A 25,321-nucleotide genomic window follows, 5' to 3' on the forward strand; every position below is an offset into this window, starting at 1 on the left:
CTGCCAGATGGTATGAGGGTTCCATTTTCTCCACATCTTTGCCAACGCTTGACTTGTCTTTTTGATTATAGTCATCCTAGTGGATATGAAGTGGCATCGCATTGTGGTTTTGATTTGCATTTCCTAAAGGGCTAAGCATCTTTTCATGTGCTTATTGGCTGTTTGTATATCTTCTCTGGATAAATGCCTATGCAGATCCTTTGCCCCCTTTTTAATTGGGTTATTTGTTTTTTTTGTCTGTGTTATAAGAATTCTTTGTATATTCAGGTTTATGATTTACAAATATTTTCTCCCCTTCTGCAGATTGTCTTTTCACTTTTGCAACGGTGCCTTTGGAGCACAAAAGTTGTAATTTTGATGAAGTTCAATTGATCTATGTTTTCATTTGTCACTTGGGCTTTTGGTGTCATATCTAAAATGACACCAAGGTCACAAAGATGTACTCCTATATTTTTTCCTAAGAGTTGTATAGTTTTAGCTCTTACATTTAGGCCTATGATCCATTTTGAGTTAATTTTTATGTATATGAAGAAGTAGTTATAAGCTTTTATCACTTAAATTTCTCCTTAAGTTTTCCTATCCTGATATGCAAGTTTTATTTATTTATTAATATTTATGTATGTCATTGAAATTGCCCATTCAAGCCATCCGTCTCGTCTCGGATGCCATTCTCTACCCCTCCGCTCCTTAGAAAGGTGGCTGCTCTGCAGAGCTGGCGTAAAGGAGACATATTTCTTTCTAGTTTTGTAATTCTCTCTTTTGACCTTTTTGAAATTTAATACTTTGTATGGTGTTCAGTACCACAGTGTGGTGATTTTGTCACCGTGTTGAATTATTTCTGGCTAGCCAACTAATATCTGAAAAGATTTTCTAGAATTTTTATTCAGTTCATTGGTGAAGATGACTCCAAGCAGTTCTGACTGTTGCCTCTCTGACAGGAGCAGATGAAGATTATGGTCCATAGAAGAGAAAGAGAGCACGAGTGTGTGCACGTGCGTGTGTGTGCTTGCTTGGCCCCTTGATCCTTGTTCTTGCAGCCGTCTTTAGTGTTTAAGAGCTCAGGCTCCCATGTCAAATCATCCAGGCTCAAACATGGCTCTTTTAAGACTTCTAGGCCTCAAGTTTTCTCATATTCTGGAGGCCCACTCTACATTATATTAAACGTCATGTATAAAATATAGCCACATCTCAAATATTTTATATAACTGTATAAAATTTGACAAATTGACATAAAGGTACATTTTTAGGTATTTATTCTAACGTCTATTAATTAGAGTTTTAAAGTTTTAAGTATGTCTGGGACAACTTTGACATGAAAGTTTACTTTTTAACTAAATTTTATGAAATTTGAGTATTTGTGGTGAAAACATAGTGTCTTAATTGATATGCTCTGTAAGTGTGAAATATACATGGATTTTGAAGACCTAATATGAAAAAAAGTGTGAAATATCTCATCAATAACTTTTTAATATTGATTACATGTTGAAATGATAGTATTTTGGATATATTGGGTTAAATAAAAATATATTATAAGAATTAACTTCCCGTTTTTTTTTCCTTTTTTCATGTGGCTATTAGAAAACTTACTTTAAAGAAAGTAGACCCAGTTTGAAACCCTCTCCTCAGCTTAGTCACGTTCAAGTCTCTCAAAGCAAGATTCAGTCTCCTTATCTATAAAATAGGGATTATAATCATACCCACCTCACAAGTTTGTTGTGAGGGTGAAGTGAGTGAGCAATAAAAATAAGTCAAGGAGATCTCGTCAAGACGCTGGTGTAAGCAGACTCTGAACTCACCTCCTCCCACGAACACAACCAGGTTACAACTATTTTGGAAAAATTACCCTGGATAGAAGACTGAAAACTGGATAAAAAGAACCCCCACAACAAGGGACAGTCCTAAGGCGGAAGAGGCAGTAACTCCGGCAGGAGAGGCAAAAAGCCACCTTTGGGAGCAGTGGAGCTTCTCAGCTGGCCAGGCGGGAGCCACCCTAAGGTACGCAGCCCTCCCTAGAGGAGTGAGGTCTGGAGCAGGGGCGATATTGTGGTAAGCATCCTTCAGACTTAGGCCAACTGAAACAGGGGTCTTCCTCTCTGGCTTCCCTGGCTATTGACTGCAGCGAGGACACCCCCAGAAAAGCTATCCACCGAAAGCCGAAAAGACCTGGGTCTTAAAGGGCCCACGCACAAACTCACTCATTGCAGCAACCTAAAATCACCAGAGAGAAGGCTGACAGTCCTTTGGTGAAAAGAGACTCACCTGGTGGGCTCTGGGGGCATCTTGGTGAGAGGAGGGACCTCTCCGGAGACTGAGACATTGGTGGAGGCCATTGTTCTGAGCTGGTCCAGGCCTGCTGACACAGACCCCGGTGGGCGCCATTGAGGTTCTTCCCTTGGCCTGTTAGCCCAGGGGTCTGCCACACCCCCTAGAGCACAGATTTAATCCAGTTCAGCCAGGGCAGGCAGCCCACCCTAGGGCCTGGCCCCACCCAACAGTAAGCCCTCAGGCTACTTTTCGGCCTGCATTGACTGGGTGCATTGATCCTCTACAGGCAGGTGGGTGTGTCTGCCTCTTTGGGGCAGGGCCTGTGTGAGGACCAGGTGAACTGTGGGGGACATTGGTGGAGAGATGGGGGCCTCTGCAGTGCAGCGTTGGGATATGCTCCAGCGGGTTGAGAGGTGTGCATGGACCAGGACTGTGTTGACGGTGTGTGTGGTCCTGTGGGGGGTGAGGCTTATCAGTGCAGAAGGCCTGTGCTTCACAAATAGCCATAAAAAGGATCAGCCCCACCTTCCAAAGCCTGAAACAATTGAGTGCTCCCATGCCTAGTGCCAGCCCCACTGAGCTGCACTCCTAAGAGAACTGACAACAGCCTTATAGGCCTGAGGCCTATCGCAACTGTAAGCCCCTGAGCCTGGCAACCAGCTACACTGGGTACCAACCCAATTAATGGGAAAACTGCAACAGGAGTGTGCTGATAGACTTTGTAGCTGATGGTGCTGAGGCTCCCCAAACTGGATTTACAAACAGCTGACCAGGGAAGGAAAGATTATACTCCCTGAGTACCTGCAGTAAGAGCAACCCTGCTACAGCAGAAAGACACAAGTAGCCCACAAAGGGGTCACTCCTGGATCATTTGGACTGTTGACGAGAGGGAAGCACACTGCTGTGCCTCCTAAGGCATCTCATACATCTCCAAAATCAGGAGACATAGCTGACTCACCTAATACATAGAAATAAGCACAGAGAAAGAGGCGTAATGAGGAGACAAAGGAATACCTTCCAAGCAAGGGAACAGGACAAAAACCCAGAAAAAGGACTAAATGAAACAGAAATAAGTGACCTACTTGACAAAGAGTTCAAACAAAATATCATAAGGATGCTCACAGATATTGAGAGAAGACTGGATGAACACAGTGAGCTCATCAGCAAAGAACTGAAAAATATAAAAAACCAATCAGAAATGAAGAATACAATACTGGAAATGAAAAATTCACTAGAGGGACTCCATAGCAGAGCAGAGGATGCAGAAGAATGGATCAGTGAGCTAGACAAAAGACTAGAGGAAATCACCCAAGCTGAACAGAAAAAAGAAAAAAAGAATTAGAATGAGAACAGTCTAAGGGAACTCTGGGACAATATCAAGCACACTAACGTTCAGATTATAAGTGTCCCAGAAGGAGAAGAGAGAGACAAAGGGGCAGAAAATTTATTTGGAGAAATAATAGATGAAAATTTTCCTAACCTGAGGAAGGAAACAGACATCCAAGTACAGGAAGCACAGAGAGCTCCAAACAAGATAAGCCCAAAGAGGCCCACACCAAGACATATTATAATTAAAATATCCAAAATTAAAGGTAAAGAGAGAATCTTAAAAGCAGCAAGAGAAAGGCCGCAAGTAACATACAAAGGAAAGCCCATAAGGCTATTGGTGGACTTCTCAGCCAAGACCCTACAGGTGAGAAGAGAATGGCATGACATATTTAAAATGCTAAAAGAAAAAAACCTACAGCCAAGAATTCTCTATCCCTCAAGGTTGTCGTTCAGAATGGAAGGAGAGAGAAAGAGCTTCCCAGACAAGCAAAAATTAAAGGAGTTTATCACCAAGAAACCAGTTCTACAAGAAATGCTGAAGGGACTTATTTAAGTGGGAAAGTGATGATCACAAATAGAGATAAAAAAAATTATCAAAAAAAAAACAAACCCCAAAACCCAGGCAATAAAATCACTTGTAAAGGTGAAAATATAATAAAGGTAGCAGATTAACCACCTGTGAAGATAATATGAAGGTTAAAAGACAAATGTACTAAAATCACCTATTTCAATGACAAGAGGGTAATGGATAGACACACACTAAACAAGAGACTATATATGATTTCAAAAACATAAAATGTGGGAGGAGGGGAGTGAAAAAGTAGAGCTTTTAGAAAGAGGTCAAGCTAAAGAGTCAATCAACTTGATATAGACTGTTATATACATAGAATATTAAATAGCATCCTCATGGTAATCACAAATCAGAAACCTATCATAAGTAAGCAAAAAAGTAAGACAAAAGAAAACATATTACTAAAGAAAGCCATCAAACCACAAGGGAAAAGAACAAGAGAAAAAGAAAGGAACAGAGAAGAGCTACTAAAACACCCAGGAAAAAAAAAGTAACAAAATGGCAATAAATACATATTTATCAATAGCTACTTTAAACGTCAATGGACTAAATGCTGCAATCAAATGCCATAGGGTGGCCAATCGGATAAGAAAACAAGACCCGTGTATATGCTGCATACAAGAGACACACTTCAGACCTAAAGACACTCACAAACTGAAAGTGAAAGGATGGAAAAAGATATTCCATGTAAATGGTAAAGAAAAGAAAGCAAGGGTAGCAATACTTATATCAGACAAAATAGACTTTAAAACAAAAACTGTGACAAGAGACAAAGACGGGCACTACATAATGATAAAGGGAACAATCCAACAAGAAAATATAACACCTGTAAATATCTATACATCCAACATAGGAGCACCTAAATATATAAAGCAACTATTAACAGACATAAAAGGAGAAATAGACAGAAACACAATAGTAGTAGGGCACTTTAACACTCCACTAACACCGATGGATAGATCAGCCAAACAGAAGATCAATAAGGAAATGCTGGCCTTAAATGACACATTAGAGCAGACGGACTTAGTATAGGGTATCCTCAGAAGATTAAGAATAGGTCTACCATATGATCTGGCTATTCCACTGCTGGGTATTTATCCAAAGAACTTGAAAACGCAAAGGCATAAAGATATATGCACCTGTATGTTCATCGCAGCATTATTCACAATAGCCAAGTCTTGGAAGCAATCTAGGTGCCCATCAAGGGACGAATGGCTCAAGAAGACATGGTATATATACACAATGGAATACTACTCAGCCATAAGAAATGATGAAATCCAGCCATTTGTGACAACATGGATGGACCTTGAGGGTATTATGCTGAGTGAAATTAGTCAGAAGGAGAAAGTCAAATACCATATGATCCCACTCATAAGTAGAAGATAAAAACAACAACAAACAAACACATGGCAACAGAGATTGGATTGGTGGTTACCATAGGGGATGGGGGGAGAGGGCAAAAGGGGTGATTAGGCTCACGTGAGAGGGGCTGGACTATAATTACTTTTTGGGTGGTGAAGATGATGTAATCTACACAGAATTTGAAATATATTATGATGTATATCTGAAAGCTATATAATGGTATAATCCAATGTTACTGCAATTAAAAAAATTAAAAAATTAAAAAATTCAGATCACTCTCTGGCACATAGTGCTCAATCAATATTTTTACTGATTGTTGTTGCTGCTGCTACTGTTACCATCATCAATTTATCAGAGTTTTTTTTAATCTGGAAGAGTTTTTGATCAATATTACAAATTTGTATTTTTATTTAAAACTTATTTTTTAATATTTAGTCTTCCCAACCAGGAATGCAGCATAACTTTTGCCCAATTACTTGCCTTCCTTTATTGCATCAGCTCATTGAGAATGCCTGGCACTACATACACATTCAACTAATCTGTTTTTAATGAATTATTGAGTGCTTTTTGTAGCTGGTTTTGTGTTTTTTATCCTGCAACTCCACTAAACATTTTTTTAGTGCTAGCAATTCTCTTTGTGCGTTGTTTTCTAGGTGTATATCATCATCTGTTAAAAAGACAAGAGAGTACATTTCCATTCCCTATGTATTACTCCTCTTATTGTTTTCCTTCTCTGTTGACTGTTACAAGCGTTTCTCCTGCTACATTAAGTAGGAATAGTGTCCAGAGTATCCTTTCTGTTGCTTTTTTAAAGGAACACAAATGTTGATTTTTGGCCTTCGGTGTAGTATATTGTTTATTATACTTAGGCTCTTTCATAGCTTTAAAGTTTTTTTAAATCAGGAATAGCTAGGGGTTTTATTCAGTATAAATTTTCACAGTTGTCTGTTTCTTCCCTCTCATTAGACCTATCTGCTAACACTTGTCAGTATTACCCATGTGATTGCCTAGAAGAAATCCTCTCTTTTCTCCTAAGCTGTGTGGGTCGATCATCATCTATTCAGACAGCCTAAAGCGGCTGTAAGCCAGGCTCTGAGGGGCTCCTTGATGGATAAGGTGCATGAGGCTTTGTACTTGGACTTATCACATGCATTTTTGGCTCCATGAAGCAGTTTTTCCTATTTCCTGGTCCTTGTTGAAATGTGAGATCATTGTAAAGGACAGAGAGGTGATTTTCAGATAAGTGAGGTCCTGTTGCATTGGTCAGAGTTCCTGACAGTGTTTGGTAAATGGATGAGAATAAATGATGGATCTTACTGCAGAGCCCCGAGGGAGCTGTTACTCATCCACATTTCTGTTGTTTATAATGACAATAAACACCTCACCCCATCACTATTTGACCTTCCTCAGAAAGAACCACTGACTCTTGGAAAGTCGTCGTTTGCCACAGACAGATGAAAAGTAGCTTGTGACTCACTTTGTGGTTTTGAGATAAAAAAATACAACTTTCAGTTTACCAGTTTTTAGACATATAGAGAACATATGTTTTTAAAGATTAATATAGAGGGAGACCTGGCTATCTGGGATTTCATATTGGCATCCTCATGGTTACAGAGTTAAAAGGGAAACAAAATTCATCATAAAGCAAGAAAGAGAAAAAAAATCACCAAAGAAACAATCCAGCTATAAAATTAGTCGTCATCAGACATCCAAACTGAATAACTCCTTGTTCCTGTTCATGGTCCATATATTTCCTCTTCTGTGCCTCTCCTGAAGCAATACCTCCTGCCTGATTGCCTGTCCATCCATCCATCCATCTACGCATCTAGACATCCACCAAGATATACATACACCCACCCATCCATGCATCCATCCACTCAGCAGCAGTTATCACATACCTTCTGTGTGCCAGGATCTGGGCTGTGTAGGTGTACCCTGGACCTCTCAAACACCTCCTCTTACAGGTAGCCAATGCTTCCCTGATTCCCTCTCCCCACCTCCCAGAGGTGCTCTACTCCTTCTCTGAGTGCCAACAGCATTTGGTGACTTCTCGTTTAGAACATGGTGCTGTGTTCTATTTGGTGTCTTATCTACTGGCCTTTGTGTTTTCTTTCTGTCAAGAGGAAAGTTGGGGTCTGCTCAGCTCTGCATCTTCCTCCTCCAGGATCCCTGGGGCTGACCGGGTTTGTGGCCACATCCCCTCTCTCTCCCTTTCACACAGTCCTTCTCTTCCAGGGCTAAAGTTGCTGCCGCTGACGGGCCCCCCGGGATCCCAGCCCAGACCCTCACCACTGTGAAACACACAGTAAAAATAGAAAAAGACGCTGTCCTCCAGGACTATGGATTTCACATTTCCGAGAGCCTTCCCCTCACAGTGGTGGCCGTCACAGCAGGTAGGGGCTAACAGGAAATGAGAAAAGAGTTTGACTTTTTGGGGGGAAAGGGTCTTGTTCTCTTCCCATGTCTGTGTCCTATGACATGCAGAAAATACTACGCCAGGAAGTTAGAAAGGGTGTGCCAATTCTGTTTTGGGCTCTGCACCTTCCTTTGGTGCTGGGAGGGAGGGAGCCCCAAGTGCACATCCATGGCCTCAGCCAGGGCTTTGCCCCCTCTGGGGCCCCTGGCCCGTCTCAGGGGCAGTGACAGTGTTTGGATCAGCCGGCCTTCCTCTTTGAGCCCCGGATGCTCCGAGCTGGGGAAGAGTTTCCGGTCAGACAGTAATGGACCCTATTGATTTGTTTTCACTTGAGTCTTTGTGAAATATGGGCTTATCAGGGTGAAGAGGAGCAGGCTGGGAATGTCGAGTGTTTGTTTTCATAATTCAGCTGCGTATTTATGTTAGATCTAGGACTAGTTAATGTGTTAATTTTGATTTACACACACACCTGAGTCCTTAGAGATGAACGTAGTGGATTCTCTGGCCAGCTCCGTTGACTGAGGGGTTTCTGTTAGTCTTCTTTCCCAGGACAGTCTCCTAACATCCTTGAAGGTGAGGGATGGAGGTACATTAGCCATGATTTCTAAGCAGGAAAACTGAGATCCACGTGAGCCCGAGGCTGGCCAGAGATGGGGGTGTGTGAGCCAGTGCCCTGGGGACTGGGTCAGGCTGCCATTCGAGTGTGCTGCTGTGACACACCGGCCTGGGCTCTCCTGGCAGGAGCACCAGTTACTGCTTTTCTGTCTGACAGGGGGCTCCGCTCATGGCAAACTTTTCCCCGGTGATCAGATCCTCCAGATAAACGACGAGTTTGCCGAAGACCTTTCCTATGAACGAGCAGCCGATATTCTGAGGTACTAAATTGTCTTCTATATCTTTTCTTAAATGCTCTTGCAGGTACAGCCTGGTTGGCATCTATGTAGTTTCATTGATCTGGCTCCTCCCACCTTCTGCCTAGTGTCATTGTGATTTGTGTAAACGCCTCACTTTCTGCCTGGACTGTGGTCTCCTTGAGACCAGGACACAGTGGGCACTCAGTTGAATGAGTGGATATGGTCAGCACTGACAGTTGGTGGCCCTGGTTTTAAGATGGAGAACTGTCAGTGGTAGGCGTGAAAAGGACTAACAGGACATTTTACAGGCACATGTAGGCCTTGTCTTTTAAAATTTTCACTCAGTACTGTTTTAGTGACTTGAATATAAATACAGAAATGAGAAATTGATGAAAGTCAGCTTGAAGATACTTCAAGTTTGTACGTTAGTTTGTGCCTTTTTGGGAACGGCTGATCTGGTTTTGGGGTGGTTTTCATTTCTGAGGGCACATCATGGCAGCGCACACTGAGTAATAAGTGACAATAACAGGATCAGAGGAAGAGACAGAGCAGAGGCAGGATGCAGTCTCCGCCCTCGGGAAGCACACGGTCTCGCTGCAGAGAGACACGCACACACAGTTTAAGATTTACAGAGAATCCATGAAAGTGTGGAAAATAGAATGTCTTCAGTCAAGGCCAATATAGCTCCAGGGTTGCCAGAGAATAAGTTGAGTGGGTAGGGCAGCCAGGAAAGAATTTGGTGGTTTCATTTAAACAATGAAGTATAGTTATGGAAATCGTGAAGTTTGCTTTCCCAGTGATTGGATGATTTCTCAAAGATGATCTCTTCCAGCAAATGAATTTAGATTTTCAATGCTACCAGTGTTTCTTCTAGGCTAGATCAAACTCTGACTAATAAACTAAAATATTTACAATTTAAAGCAGTAGACCAGAATTTGGATGTTTAGGTAACATTGAACCCCAATCTGTGCACTGAGTATGTACTCTGGCCGGAGAAGCCTGTGGGGCAGTTAGACTCCACTCCCCAGACACTTACAGGCTGTCAGTGCAGATGCAACTCACGCACACCCTACTGAGATTGACGGCAGATGCTATATCAGGAGAAGCAGAGAAAAGGATCTGTAAACCCTGGAGAGTCCTCCAATTTGGGAGGATGTTGTAGTTTGACAAAACAGAAGGGTGCAAAAGTATTTCAGCTGTACCTTTAATGCTGGGTAGCATCTGGGCCTCAAAGATGGAGGTGAGAGTGATCCAGGCAAAGTGACAAGCAGGAGCGCTGGGTGGGGCACAGGGGACACTGCAGTTCATTTTGCCTAAGGTACCAGATGCCTGGAGAAAAGTTCTGGGAAGTGAAGCCCAGATGATGGAGAGGCTAGAAGGCTGACACAGCAAGCTCAGGTGGTCTTCCCCTCCTGGAAGGGTGAGCCATCTAATCCTTCTGAGCAGGCATGTGGCTTGATGTGTGCCATGCACCTTTGCTCTCTGCCATAGGCCACATGTGGGAATCCCAGAAGTGCTTATTTTATACCTTAGTTCCCAGTGTCATTTTTTACTTATAAATGGAAAAAAACAAGCAAAATAAAAATGGCACAACAACAAAACCTCTTTAATTCCTCCAAATATCTGTGAGGCCAAAATGTCCTTTTGAGAGTACTTGGACCTTGGTTTGCTGTAAATTATCTTGGAAAATGCCTGTTATTATATAAAATGGAACGGAGGCAATCCCCAGACACTTAGAAACCTTGGCTGAGTTTATCCACTTGAGGAAGTCACGTAACAGCAGCAATTGGCTTAAATGTTCATATTGCAAGAAGTCAAATGAAATTATTTTGCAAACTCTTTCCCTATGGCAAAGAAAATGGAAAACATGAATTGATTTTTCGTTGTATTGACTGTCTGCCAATACAAAGTGGAGGCTTGGCAGTATCTGGATGATTTGATCACTTTTGGAGTCTAACAGATAATCCAAGACAAAAATGTCTAGTATCTTGATTATATGAGTGGGCTCGTTACACTGACTGTCTGTGCCCAAACACCGTGAACTGGTTGGCTTTTATCTGATAAATGTCATCCACATTCGTTCATTCTGTTTAGTGAAATGTTTAGTCTAACTTTTCTGAAATAGCCACCTGAGTTGTGTTACGGCCATGTTTTCTCTATAAAAAATTTTTTTGGACATAAACCTAGCTAGTGGCCATAGCAACTAGATGAGTTCTCCGTCATATAGATTAAATTAAGGCTAAGTGACTTAATTTAGTGGTTGTTGGTATAGACTAGACGGTAGAGGCAGTTATCTGAAGATTGCTCAAGGTAGAAGCAGCACTCGGGGACAGCTGAAGTTCCCTTGCAGATCACTGCTCTCTTCAACGTCCTTCTCAGTTTTGCTGAGCCAAAGAAGCTGAGGGGAAAGAGGCTGCTTTGTAATCCTGCCAGTCTTTTTGACCCTGACACACGTGTATCAACCAGAATGACAAAATGTTTTTGTCTTTATTCTTTTCTTTCAGGGAAGCTGGAGATTCTCTTTCAATCACAGTTGTTCGCTGCACGTCGGTAAATCTCTTTCTATGTCCTATGTGTTAGTTTCACCTTTCTTGGCTCCAAGACCCTGTACCCTCAGTGGGATATGCCTCAGAGAACAACCAGGAAAGGCAAAGGGCAGAGGAGACAGCTGCCAGGCAGTGGGTGGCCAGTCGGTCAACGTTGCCTGAAGACTGCCTATGTGCTATTGTTGTAGAGGAAACAGATATGGGTCCAGGCTTCAGGAACTCATGGTCCAGCCAAGGAGACAGACCTATGATTATGCAGAGTGGGACGATAAAAAGGGCGCCAAAGTAAGAGTGTCAAGACAGGTTTGAATGGTATGACTTTGGGCAAGTCATTTAGTTTCAGCTTTGACTTTTGTAAGACAGTGATGATGACAATGATGGTCTTGTCTATCTAATGGGTTGTTATGAGGACCCAACGAGGTGTTGGATGTGAAAGTGTTTTATCTACTCTGAGGTTCACCACAAGGCACAATGTGGCATAGATGAGCACAGGGAGGAAATGGCACTCCTAAACCACAGGCCAAGGAGCCCTGCATAGGTGATACGGGGAAAAGTATGCAATCAAGTTATAAGAGAGGACTACAAAGGAGGAAACGTGGACAGGAAATTCTCATTTTGAGAGACTTGAATACGTACCTCTTAGCCTTGGCCACAAAAAGACAATAATAGAGGCATAGAGAATTTTAATAATGCACTTCACAATCTAATCTAATTGACCACATGCCAGGCTACCAAGAAAACTCGATAAATACCCCAAATACGCAACTGTATAGGTCTCTTTTCCAGAATATTATAAAAATAGAAATTGATAAGTATCAAAAGCTTAATTACAACTATCCAGCCATTTGGAAATAAAAATGCAATCTCCTAAGTAAAGAAAGAGTCAACTAGAAAAGCAAACTACCATTAGAAACTAATACTAATGTAAATATTAAAATAAATAATATAAAATAATTTAATATATAATATAAATATGATTTAATAATATATAAATATTTATATAAAAATAATATATAAACATAAATATTTGTTAACATAAATATTAAATAATATAAAATAATTTTAAAAATTAGAACTACTTCTTAAATCTTATTATGTGAAGCTGAAGCTCTACTCAAGAGTAAAATTCGTAGCCTTAAGTGATTTTATTATTTAATAAGGGAATAGGTCAGAGAAATATTCAGTGCAAAAAATTGGAAGAAAAGACTACTAAAACAAACATAAAACAGAATAAAGAAAATAATAAAAATTAAAATCTAAATGATGCTTTGGAAAACAGAAAAAATTGTAAAGTTGATAAATATATCCAAAAGCTAGTAGTTTAAGGGGAAAAAAAGAAAATAGGAAAACCTTATGGAAAAGAAAAGTGTATGCTCCATGTGAAGGAAGCTGGAATATTACTGAAGGATGTAAAAAATTTTTCTTAATGTAAAAGGAGATACATACCATGTTCCTTGGTTGGGAAACTATTAATCCATTAGTTATTCTTGTATTAATGTATATGCTTAATGTAAATTTAAACTCCCTATGGGACTTTTATTTGGATTTTGATAAAGTATTTCAAGATTAGACTTATCAAGAAAATCTTTTTAAAAAAAATAACAAGGACAGCCTTGATGTGCCAAATTTTAATACTAATAAAGCTGCAATAATTAAAACAGTAGGATATTGATGAAATGTTGGCCATATCAATGTAATCAAGTGGAAAGTCTAAGAATAGATATTAGTATAAGAATTTAGTATGTGATAAATATGGCATCTCAATTCAGAGGGAGAAAAGATGATTATTCAAGAAATTGTACTGGGACATTTCTTTAAGTATTTGGAAAGAATGAAGTTTCATCTCACACTATTTGATGTTAAAAAATTATATATAAAAAACCGATAAAAATGTAGATAATATGGATGGGGTGTCTCTGGCCATAGGTTGCAGAAAGAGCTCCTAGGCCTAGAAGGAGTGGGAGGGAGCACAGTGGAATGACCAGCTGTTTGATTATGTGGAAAAATAAAATCTCTGTGGTCCAAAAACTCTATAACATTAAGAAGCAAAGAAGTTGTTATCTCTCCTAATTTGACAAGTGTTATCTTTTGTTTTTATTTCGTGGAAATAGAATAGGAAAAAAACCACCAAAATAGGATTAAGAAGTTTGCCATAAATATGACAGACCAAGTGTTTTATGCACAAATAAATGGAGATTCGTCTATTCTAAGTGGACTTTGTCTATGAACTAATGTAAAACTAATAAATAAAAAATAGTATACTGACAGCTAATCACTATCAATACACATGCAGGTGTTAAGAGATTCTTTTTATTTAGCTGATTATCGTCTCAGTGGAGAACTTCTTTATCTTAACTAGGTGGTTTTATTCCTACTCTATTTCCAAGAAATGAAAGCAAAAGACAGCACTTGTTAAGTAAGGAGAGAGGGAAACAGCATATAGCTGCATCCTTCAAAAACGGAACAGTGTAGGGAGAGGAAAATGAACATGTTCCAGTACCGCTCCTGAGATTCCCATGAGGTTCCCAGGAAGAGGAGAATGTGAATGCCGTGCTCTGGATCCTGCAGAGAAAACCAGCGTTAGCCCAGCTGATGGCCCCAGTGCCTTGGAGAGATGCTCTGAATATCATCTGGCTGACTTGGGCCTCTCACCAGAAGTCATGTGATCATAAGACAAATGATCCTATGTGTCTGGCTTCAGCAAGGGTGCTCGTCTTTGTCAGTGGATTCTTAGAGTTCTTAAGTGACTTGAAATGGACTAGGAATTATAAAATCCAAAGTTGAAATATTAATTGCTGCTTCTCTAGGACGTAGAATTTTATAGTAAAGAAGTATGTTTTGATTTAATTGTGTCAGTCTGTATTTATATTAATTATTTATGATATATTTCTTATAATATTAATACTTATATTTAATGTCTTATTTAATTTTCACTGAAAGAAAATCCTGCAAGGTAGATACCTTCATTATCCTCCTTTTACAGGTGAGGACCCTGTGGCCTCACTCGCCCGTGGTCTCACATGCAAAAATAGGCGGAGCTGGGTTGTTTTCCAGGTAGTTAGACTCTGGTACCCACGCTCATTAGCTTTATGCAATTTTACCTCCTTAACCCTGCTTTCTTCATAAAATGGCATTGGCTAATCTAGGGCAGGGGGGATGGGCGATTGCAAAGATATAGAAATGTTTTCCAACTTGTCCCTTTCAGTGGGCTTTTAAGCATTAAGTCTTAATTCAGTAAAAACATGCACAGAGATCATTTTTATCAGCTCAGGTCTGCCACTCTCTGATGAATTAATTTAGAACGCAGGGAGAGCTTAGACGTCCTAGAATAAGGGGTAGCTCTTATCCTCTACATTGTTTCTTTTTCATATTAGATAGCCCAACTGAGTGGTTTACAATATGTTTTAGATGCCAAAGTACACAGGTAGCAGAGCTGACATTCAGGTGTAAAAGTGTAGGGGCCACGGTGGGGCCTGTGCATTGGGCGTTCCCATGACAGAGAGCGTATTCTTTCTCAAAGCAGCTGGTTTCAAGGGTTCCAGATGTAAGAGAGGCCCTTCTTCTCTGTAACCCCCACTGCCTAGTCGTAGTGCAGAACAAATCTCCCTTGTGTGAAATAGCTCTTCAAAGATTTGGAAGTGTGGCCTTCTCTCCAGGCTAAACGCTGTTCCATCAACTCTTTATCCTAAGATGTGTTTCTCTGAATTCTCACTTCTCTGATAGCTTTCTGGACAGATTCCAGTTTCACGGTGACCCTCCCAAATGGTGGCACCCGGACAGGAATGCAGTTCCACCTGTGGTCAACCAGTGTGAGTCCCACAGGGTGTGGAGGGTGCACTTGCAACATGCACCGAGAACGCTAGTGAAGCCCAAGACTGGTTGACATTTTAGCAGGCCCAACCACGCTTTTGGCTTGGGTGAAACTTGAGGTTGACTAAAAAGTGAGCTGGTTTTCAAATGAATAGTTGCCACGCTAGCCCCCCCCCCCCCATGCCATGCTTCTGCAGTTGATTTTTTTTTTTTATCCTCAGTGCCATGCTTCACATTAATTCCTGTCAAATCACGTTGCTTTGGCCCAGCGTTCTGGCTTGCTGAGATTTTATAGTCAGGGAATTGTGGGCTGAAAGGCATATCTGCATAGTCATCAGCTGTAGTCATTCTTCTTTCCTTTCAGGGAACCACCTCTTCCCAAGTCCCCCCACTACCTCCATCACCCAGCCTGTTGATGTTCTTTAGCCTGATTTAGCTCTGGGCCTAACTCTTCCAGAATCGCTCTCCCTAGGGTGAGAGACGATAGTGGTTACTTCCGCGCATTCCTGTTCTCTCTGTATCTCTCCTCTGTTCTGCCCCTGATTTCTCGTTCTTTGAGTCTTTAGGGTGCTAGTGGTTGTACCTGTTGCTTTGACCCCTCACTTCAGCTCTACGGCCCTGCCGCTCTACACCCTCATGTTTGTTCTTAGTGATTTCCTGGCCTCTGACCCATGGCTGCCCCGGTCCTCAAGTTTTCTGTACCCCTGTTTTAGATTCCCCATTCCTTTCTCTTTCCTCCAACATTTCTGCTGCCTGAGGTCTGATGACATGTTATAGCTCCATGTCATTCACAGGTTTGGTAAGTCTACTTTCTCTGACTTCATCCAAGGCTTTGCTAAACATCACTGATGGGGACTGAGCGGAAGGGAGCCTGAGTTGCTTGGTTAGAAATCAGGACAATTTTGAGTATGGCTGACTAGTTTTGAATCCACCTAATGGCTCTGCCTCTGGCCTTCTCCACAGGAGGATTATAGGAGACTTTATCAAATACTTTACAAGAATGAAGGAATACTACTATGTCCGCAGGACCCTGGCCTACCAATCTGGAATCCTATCTTCAAAAGAAAAGTGAACTTGGTTTGCTCTGACTTGTTCTTGGTAACTCCATATTGGTTATCAGTGATCAATGTCTAAAAGTTCGCTGACCATTTCTTGTCTTGGATTTTGCCAAGAATTAATGACAAGCTTACCAATATGTGTTTTCCTGAAATCTTCCATATTCATTTTCTGGGAAACTTGATACTTAACTATCTTTAGTCTCCTAATATTTCTTCCATTCTCTGTTCTGTGGTTAATGCCAACCTTTACATATAATAGGCCCATCAGCCTCCTAGTTCACTGCTAAAGAATCTTGAACTTATTCAAAGCAGTCTGATAGTCTCATCACTAATTCTGGCTTGTAACTTTCTCCTTCACTTATTCTTTCTATCTCTTCTGGTTGGAAAACAATTTTGCTTGAAGAAGAAAGCAAATTGAGATTAATTTCTCAGTTGAGGGATTACCACACAGGTTATCACTTCTCTGGGAACATTGCTGTTTTCCTCTCTCCTTCTACTAAATATTTTGTTTTTTTAAAAGCAAACTGTATATGTGAGATATTGAATCAGTCATGAATCCTGTCACACAAAGGTTCTGGTTACCTATAAGATCACATTTATCTTCTTGCATTAAAATGACAGGGTCACTTGTTCACTTCATGTACTCTATGGCATTGGTTTGTTGATATCTGAGTCTCTGAGCATTGTTTCCAGCAGCTTCCCTGACTACTGTGACATATCTCTTCCCTCAGCTACGCAGAACATGGCCCAGAAGCTCCCTCTTGGGACTGTTATACATGTAAACATTCTAGAGGCTTGCCTAAAGACTGTCCAAACCAAGAAACATAGGATGCTGGGCTGGGAAAAAGCACATCAGGATTTCATCCAGGAAGATCACATCCTGTTGGTCTAGATCACGCAAGTTGCTGTTATTGTGTCATAATTTAGCCTGATACAGTGTAGGCCAAGGCCTTTACTAATTACTCATAACAATCTGTGATGACTGTTTTTGCCTCTGGGGAAAAAGGGTACCACCCAAAAGATGAGAAGAGCAAAGAAGGGCCACGAATAAATCACGGGGGTCAGAGCTTCAGGGAGCGCTGGAAGCATTCCGGTCCAACTCCCATGTTGTGCACATGGGAAGACTTAAGGCCAAAGAGGGGCAATGACTTGGCCAAAGTCACACAGTTATTTTGTGTTGTTTTACAAACAGACACACACACAAAACTGGTTTTCTTCCATAAGAATTCATGTTTGAGGTAGTTCTCACAACAGTTGAGTAGCAGAACTTGGGTTAGAATTCGGGTCTCTTTGTTCACAGGCCGGTTCTCTTCGTGTTCATCAAATCACATCCATTTTGCCACCATATTGAATCTTTGGCTCTTCTCAGACACATAAGAACATTGTCTGGGTTGGGACCCCTAGATTTTGTGGAAAGAGATCTTTAATGAGATGTTGTCCTTCTCTGTGAGTTTTAATTGAATCCTCAACAGCTGTCAGATGTTTGCTCTTATTTTTAGGAAAGGAGAAGATGTATATGGCTCTTATCAAATTCTTGTTATAAAATGTGTCATGTTATTGTTTTTCAGGGAGTCCCCAAGTCATCCTTCCTGACTGAGGAGAAGAGAGCCAGGCTGAAGACCAACCCTGTGAAGGTGCACTTTGCTGAGGAAGTGCTTGTCAGCGGGCACAGCCAGGTGTGTCACTAGTCAGGGATTGAAATTACTCTTCACGAAGCTCAAGAGCTGCCTGCTGGCACATGACTCCCTGAGACTCTGGAATGCACCGCATAGAGAGGACGCAGAGGGGCTGCAGTAGATTTGCTAAAGGCTCTGTGTACCCTCAGTAAGGCGCCTGCAAACCAAAGCCAGGGAGAACCACTGGGGCTGGGGAGAGAAGCACAGGGTGCAGCTCTCTGTTCTTCTGGGACTCCATTTTCCTGCCCGTGAGACTTCAACAGATTGCGGTTGTGAATTTCTCATTTTGAAGCTTCAAACTTAGTATTCCCTCTGAAGGTGATATATTGATAGTAGTGATGGTAGTGACAGGGACTGCTTTTTTTTTCTTTAAGAGCCATTGAAGCTCTATTACATGAACCTAAACTTTTTGGGTAAATAATCCTTAGTCATCACAACACCCTGCAAGAGAGGTATTTTAACAAAAGATGAAGCAGAGGCTCAGAGAGGTTAGGAGAATTAACCTCTGAGATCACACAGCAAGATAATGCCTGAGCACAGATCTGTGTGACTTCAGTTCTTTTGTTTTCCGCTATGACATACTGTCTAGTCTTTTTTGATAGGAGCATACCCAGGTTTGGGGGTTCAGAAGATAAATTTATAAAGGGAAAATGTTGGCTAGAATTCGATGTTTTAATGTGGACTGTTGGATAAAAGGCTCATTTGTTCATAATTTACTCATTCTCCCCTCTCCCGCAGTCATCTGTAACTATGCCATTCTGAGTTCAGCCATCAATTTTAGATTTTAGATTTTGAAACTTTCAACTGAGAGCTTGTCCTTATCTGGTCTTCCTACCGTCTTAGAGACCAGTGAATGGGGAGTCATGCCCATTTAACAAAGGGTCCAGGGGATCTGGTTTACCTCTGCAGAGCCCTTATTTTCTGTTTGTCCTGCTACTTAACAGACCACAGCTTCAGTTAGACCCGAGAGTGAAAGATGGGTCTGTTCAGGCCGAGGCCGGCGGGGACCCAGCGCACTGAGAGCTGTAGCCGGCGAGATTGGAGTCTCTCTGTGCTCATGTTTGTAAAAACGGATTGAACCTCTTTAGCAAATCAAATTTAGGCTCAACATGTGTTTTTAAGAGTAGTACACCGGAATGAGAAGTAGAGGCTAGACTCAGCTAATAGCACAAGTAGAGAATGAGGGCTCTGCGATGTGAGCCAGATCACTGGACCCTGTGTTAAAATGGCCATGACCCACCCTCGCTTCCATTTTCTAGTGTCTATGCTGAGAAGACCAGTAAGATGAGCTACAAAAACTAGTTGAGAGTGTTGGTGGAGGTGGGGAGTTAGAGGAACAGGGTTCTCTGGGGAAACTGCAGGTCAGGACAGCAGGTCTGCGGACCAGCCACGTGAGGCAGAGACAGCAAAACCAGGGAGAGTGCCTCATGACCGACCTTCATCCTTTCAAGTGTTTAAAAAATGATAAAATTGGTTGTTAAACTTTCCCTCTTGAAACATAATAAGACCCTAGAAGAATCTGAAATGGTAAACCAACATTTGAAACATGCTTAACTTTGCTAACGGTTAAAGAAATGCAAAAGAAAACATTAAGAAGGGACACTGTACTTAGTAAATAAGCTTCAAACTTAGTATTTGTAAATAAGTAAGTAAATAAGACTAAAGAAAAAATGTAAGCTCTTGCTGCTGAGACAGCAGCTGCACTCATGTACTAATTGGTGGCTTTGTCAATTGGTTTAATTTTGGGGGGTGGAAAAGAACAAAACTTAATGAATGCCGTAAAAAGTGGCCCAAGGATCACATTCCTATTAATTTAGTCTATGAAATAACTTACATGCAAAAATCCACATATTTAAAGATATCTGTAGAACTAATATTTAAAATAGCAACAAAAATTGGAAAAATGCTAAATGTCTAGGAATGGTTAAATCAATTCCTGTATTTCAACTCAATGGAATATTATAAGTCCATTAAAATTATAAACATTAAACCCACATGAAAAAGTGTATATGAGATATGTGTTGGGTAAAAGCTGAGTATAGAATAGTGTATGTTCTCTCATTGCAGCTCTCTGAAAACTATTCACAGGTGTAGATAAAAATTGGAAGAGCCTTGGAGAAAAGCAAATGGTGGTAGTTATGTGACGTTGTTATGGATGTATTTTTTGTTAATCACAAATAATAAAGGACTACGGAAAAAATTTCACACTTGGGAAATCCAAAGATTAAGATTTCTAAACACCTGAAACCAGAGAAGTGAGGTGACAGCAAAGTGAGCAGTTTGAAATCCCTCACCCCTGCTTGAAGGTGAAATGGCACTGGGATACGAACATACTCCTTTTTCCTCTATAAAGATACAGCAGTTTTAAAAAAAAGTTATAGAGAGTGATGAGTGTGAATCTTGCTTGAAAGATACAATTGCTCTGATATTTAGAAGATGCAAGATTCTCATTTGAAAAAGGCTGTCAAGTTTTGGGGAAAAAAATAAGCTTCTTTCCCTAGGTGGGCTTGTACCCAAACTCTTCGCAGAGATTAGTGCTGGGAGCAGTTCTAGCTCAAATCTGGGGAACTCAAGAGCCTCTCACTGGGTCTGGAGGACACCCGCTCAAGGGCCCTCTTTATTTGCAGCTAAATACTCAGATGTCACTTTTTATGAGAGCTGGCCCTGGGGGGATTCCCAAACCCAAAGGGAATCGTTCTCCTGACCTACTCCTCCCCAGGAATTTGGGCTGGCATGGAGTCACCAAACACAGACCAGTCCTGTGCCTCCTTCCCCAAAAAGTCCTCCAACAGTGGCAGTGTCCCCTAGGAGATCGCGCACGTGTGGGGCGGTGGTTGGGATGAGTGGAGTGGAGAGCAGCCCTCTGCCTTTGGTGGTGCTTCCCTATAGGAATGTAACAGTAAAATGGACAGAGGGGCCTTCGGAAGCTTCTCCCCTGCATTCCACCCCAACGCCACAAGGCACGGTCTGAGGATGTCAGGCCCATTTGGGACAATGTGCATGCTTGTCACCTGACTTGCCAAATTGCATCCCATAAGGGTGGCAACCAGCAGCGAAGTGTCAGCTGATGGTCGTGAGTGCTCAGTATGCTCATAGCAGGGCTTGCTCTTCTCCACTGTCTAGTGGCTGTCCCTTGAACAAAGCGTGCCTGTCTCTGTGTGGCATGCCTCGTCCATCAGAGAAATCTCCCAGTGCCAGGGAGGTTAGGGAGGATCCTGCTCCCACACCAAGCAGGGCCAGGGACACTGAGGATTTGTCACACCCAGGGACAGGGAGGGCCAGTTTCAACACCACTCTTGTGTTTTCCAGGGTAATTCTCTTCTGTGTATGCCCAACGTGCTCAAGCTGTACTTGGAGAATGGACAGACCAAAGCTTTCAAGTTCGAGGCAAACACAACGGTGAAGGTATTGAGAGTAAACTTGAATCTCTTTCCCAGGGAGAATTTGCTGGTGCCCAGGACCCCAGGCATCTTGCCCTACAGCTGCTTTGGTGGTCTCACAGCCACCATGGTCTGAGCACCTGCAATACGCCAAGCACTGTGTTATCGCATTTAGTTGCACAACCACCAAGCAAAGTGGTATCTTTATCACCATCTTGCAGGGAAGGAAACCAGGGCTCAGAGGGATGTAGTACCCAAGGTCTTAGTACAACTCGTAAGCCATCACCCTTAACCACCGGGCTTCCCTATGTATGTGACTCCAAAGATTAGAACAGTGAAAATCCCAGGCATGGTGTCAGGGCAGGCCCAGGCCCCTGCATCTTCTGTTCTGGGTTAAAGTCAGTTCAACTTCTGTTTAACTGGTTCCCCCATACGAGATGCTCCAGGGGTGGGGATGCATAGAGCTAGGTAAAGGGTGCTCCCTGTCTTCCTGGAGCTTGCAGTCTAGTTCAGGGGATGGGCATTCAAGGAGCTCCCAACAGTCCAGGGCAGAATGCAGTAAGGCTGTGAAGAGAGGGACAAGGAAGTGCTCTGCCTGTGAGGGGAAGAGCAACATCTGTCTGTCCTGTTGGGACCTCAGAGAGGCTTTGGGAAGAAGCTGGACCTGAGCTGAGTTTTGAAGGGCAACTAAGAATTCGACCAGGCTGGGTGGGGACGGCGCTGTGGGGGGTTGGAGGTGCACATCAGCTGAGGGAGTCACAAGACCTCATGCAGAGCCAGGAGGTGGGCACTGCCCAGGAAATAGTGAACTGTCAGTGGACTGGAGCCCCGGCCACTTTCTTGTGGGAGGAGCAGGAGACGGCACAGGCTGGCTGGGGAGACCATCAGATGACAGGCAACAAGGTTTGGATTTTATCCGGTGACAGTAAGGGATGGCGCTGCAGTTTCTGAATGCGGGAGTGAATAGTGTTGGTGGGAGGCTCTGGGGAAGGAGCAAATGCAGGAGTCGCTCAAACAGTGAACACTGTGGAAGACTACACCCTGGGCCCTGCTCTCCTGGTACCAGGGGAGAGCAGGTTCTAGTGGCTGGTGAGCTCTAGGAAATGGACAGTGGCCAAGACACACACACACAAGCACACACACACCTGTGCACATGCACTTGTGTACTCACATCCACGCACACAACGCACGCACACATACATGCACGTAGCCAGCGTTCCTCTCCAGCACCTTCCTTTGGCAGGTCCCGGAGCTGCTCCACATAATCTATCCCCTCCTTACCTCAGCGTGACTCAGGGGAAGCTGGAGAGGGCCTCTTTGACCCCGGAAGCCTAAGCCCACAGGAGGAGGGGCAGAGAGGTACTGACATGTTCCGTGTTCACACACGTCTGGCACTCTCCGAGCAGTACCTTGGGTACTATCTCATTTAATGCCCCTGGTAATCCTGTGACATGATGAGTGTTACCCTACTTTGCAGTTGAGAACACAGGCCCGAGAGATCCAAAACCTGTCAAGGTCTGCTAGCTCATAACTGGCTTCAAAACTTGGTCTGTTCTGAGCCCTGTGCTGGCGTCTGCCATGCTGCCATGCTGCGTAAAAGGGAAGTTTTGCAGGTGAATTAGACGAAGGTTCTACTTCTGTCATCCTTGATCCAAGTGCACTGGAATGGAAGGGAGGATTTATTTAAAGCGAGTCCCCCTTTGGTGGCCAAAGACACTTTGAGGTTATTTACGATAAAAGCACACACCACAGGGAATTAAACCAAGATGGATAGCTGGAGCTGGGGAAATGAGCAAGGACTTCACTGGTGTAACACTGGTTCATCTTACTTATCTGTAGCAGTCAAATTTTTAAAAGCAAATCTTTTAGCTCTTTATGACAGAGAATAAGGCATAAAAACAAATCCTATGGGCAAAAAAGGGAAAAAAATCACTGAGTTCATCAGTGACAGCTCCTCCCCGCTCCCCTGCCAAGAGCAGCAAAGTTCTTATATTAGAAAACCCTCTTTCTCTAAATCAAGGAAAATAGTATGTCATTCGACCCAGCGAACGTTTACTGACACTGTGTGTGTGCCGGCAAAGCTGTTGGTGATACAGAAATAAATGACCCAGGATCACACCCAAAGGGAGCCTGGAGTCTTGGTGTGGGGCTGGGTGAGGAGGCGAGACCCTGGGAGAACTCCCTGTGAAACGGTGAAGGCACAGTGTGCTCAGGATCGTGAATGCAGGACGTGAAAATCGTGTGGTGTCAGCTCGGGGGAGAGAGAGCTTCCAGCCAGGCAGCAAGGAAAGGCCCTGGGGAGTGGTGGCCTATGAGGCAGATGTGGAGAGATGGATGGGAATGGGCCAAGAGAAGTGTGTGAAGACAGCATCCCAGGCATGAGGAACGGCACCAACAAAGACCCAGCGATGGGAAAGTTTGACAACTGTATGGGCTTGTGAGCAGAGTATTGGAAGCAGCAGCAGAATATAAAGTGGGTGAAGTTGATTGGCACCTGATACTTGAGAGCCTTGAATGTCAAGCTGAGGAGTTTGGATTTTGGCTGGTGGGCCATGGGGAACAACTGAATGTTCTTGAGCAAGGGAGAACAGAACCAGTCCAAGGCTTAGATAAGTTCCTCTAGATCAGGGGTCAGCAAACTTTTTCTGTAAGGAGCCAGATGGTAATTGTGTTAGGTTTCGCAGGCCGTGTCTGTTACTCAACTCTGCCATTGAAGTGAATGGGCGAGGCTGTGTTCCCATGTAGCTTTAATTACAAAACCAGCAGGGGGCTGGATTTGGCCCAGCGGCTGTGGTGTGCCCCACCCTGCTGTAGAGGCAAGGTGGAGGTCAGGTGGGTAGCAGGGGATCCTCAGGACACCACTCTACAAAGCCAGGAGGAATGCATGAGCTCAAACCAAAGTGGACATGGGAGGCTAGAGAGAGGACAGTTAAGAGACAGGCTCTCCGCCATGGCCAGAGCACAGTAGGCAGTGAGTGAATGTTGAGTTCCAGAAGCAGAGAGACTCTCAGGACTTAGTCACTGGTTGGTTATGGAGGGTGATATTTAGAATTGGGCATTGTGAGGAATAGGGAGCACCGAATGGTTTGGCGCTTACTGAATCGGAGGTTCTAGCAGGACGTCTATGAGTCTACGATGAGGATTCCTCAGGTGAGAGTTGATGGGGCATCACTGAGTGTCAAGATTTGGGGATATCATGGAGCACAAGATGGACAAGGTTCATGCTCTCGGGGGGTTTACCGTCTAGCGGGGGAAAGACAACAAGCAAGAAAACAAACATCAGCAGCTGGCATGTGTTGACCACTTGCCGTCCACCAGGCACTGCGCTCAATGCCTTGTGGGGGAAATTGCTTTAAGGCACACAGCAACCTTGTGAGATGGGTGCTGATATTATTCCCAGTTTACAGATGAAAGTACAGAGGCATAAAGAGAGTAAGCAGTCTGCCCGGGGACGCACAGCCAGTAAGTGGTAGTTTGGGTCTAGAACCCATTCCCTTAACTTTACTATATGGTCTCTTACTAAAGAACATAGCTGTTATTGAAAAAACTAATATTAAATAGTGATGAGGGAAACAAACAGGACCCTGGGACAGAGAATGACAGGGACAATCATATTTAGATACATTTAGACCAAAGAAAGCCTCTCTGAAGAGAAAGAAATAGCCTTGTGAAGAGTAATGGGAAAAGTATGCCAGGCAGCGGGAACAGCATGTGTGAATGCCCCGAGGCAGCTAGGCCTTATGATGACAAAGGGCTGCTGTAGCGAACGAGGGGAATGTGGCATGGCAACTCTAATGGCACAGCATTAATTATCACTCCATCCTATCAGCCACTCTAAGTAGGCATCATTATCCTCCATTTCACAGGAAGAAACTGAGGTTCAGAAACTTCAGGTCGATTTCCCACCAGGAAGTCCCAGCGGGTGGTGGTGGGATTCTGTCTGATGAGCGGTTGAAGATGCAGACCCCAGAGAGAGGTTGGATCCAGAAACCCTGAAGAGAGGCAGAGGCCCCGCTGGCTGGCATCAGCCTTCTAAGTAAATCAAGAAAGGATG

General features: G+C 42.9%; 1 protein-coding gene across 8 annotated transcripts in view; it reads left to right on the plus strand.

Annotated features, from left to right (window-relative positions):
- The window catches only part of FRMPD1 (FERM and PDZ domain containing 1), a 145,398-nt gene that overhangs the window by 97,648 nt on the left and 22,429 nt on the right, over window positions 1-25,321 (plus strand). For 5 of the 8 annotated variants that reach the window (XM_046642710.1, XM_046642704.1, XM_046642720.1 and 2 more), the window contains 5 exons: window positions 7,763-7,920; window positions 8,716-8,818; window positions 11,302-11,347; window positions 17,780-17,887; window positions 21,197-21,292. In XM_046642710.1, the coding sequence (XP_046498666.1) occupies window positions 7,763-7,920; window positions 8,716-8,818; window positions 11,302-11,347; window positions 17,780-17,887; window positions 21,197-21,292 (511 nt within the window). Of the gene's footprint in view, window positions 1-7,762; window positions 7,921-8,684; window positions 8,819-11,301; window positions 11,348-17,779; window positions 17,888-21,196; window positions 21,293-25,321 lie in introns of those variants that run through there. The other 3 variants (XM_046642726.1, XM_046642731.1, XM_046642740.1) reach the window with 3 other exon arrangements.

The sequence above is a fragment of the Equus quagga genome, chromosome 1 (assembly GCF_021613505.1).
Source record: "Equus quagga isolate Etosha38 chromosome 1, UCLA_HA_Equagga_1.0, whole genome shotgun sequence".
NCBI classification, from domain to species: Eukaryota; Metazoa; Chordata; class Mammalia; order Perissodactyla; family Equidae; genus Equus; species Equus quagga.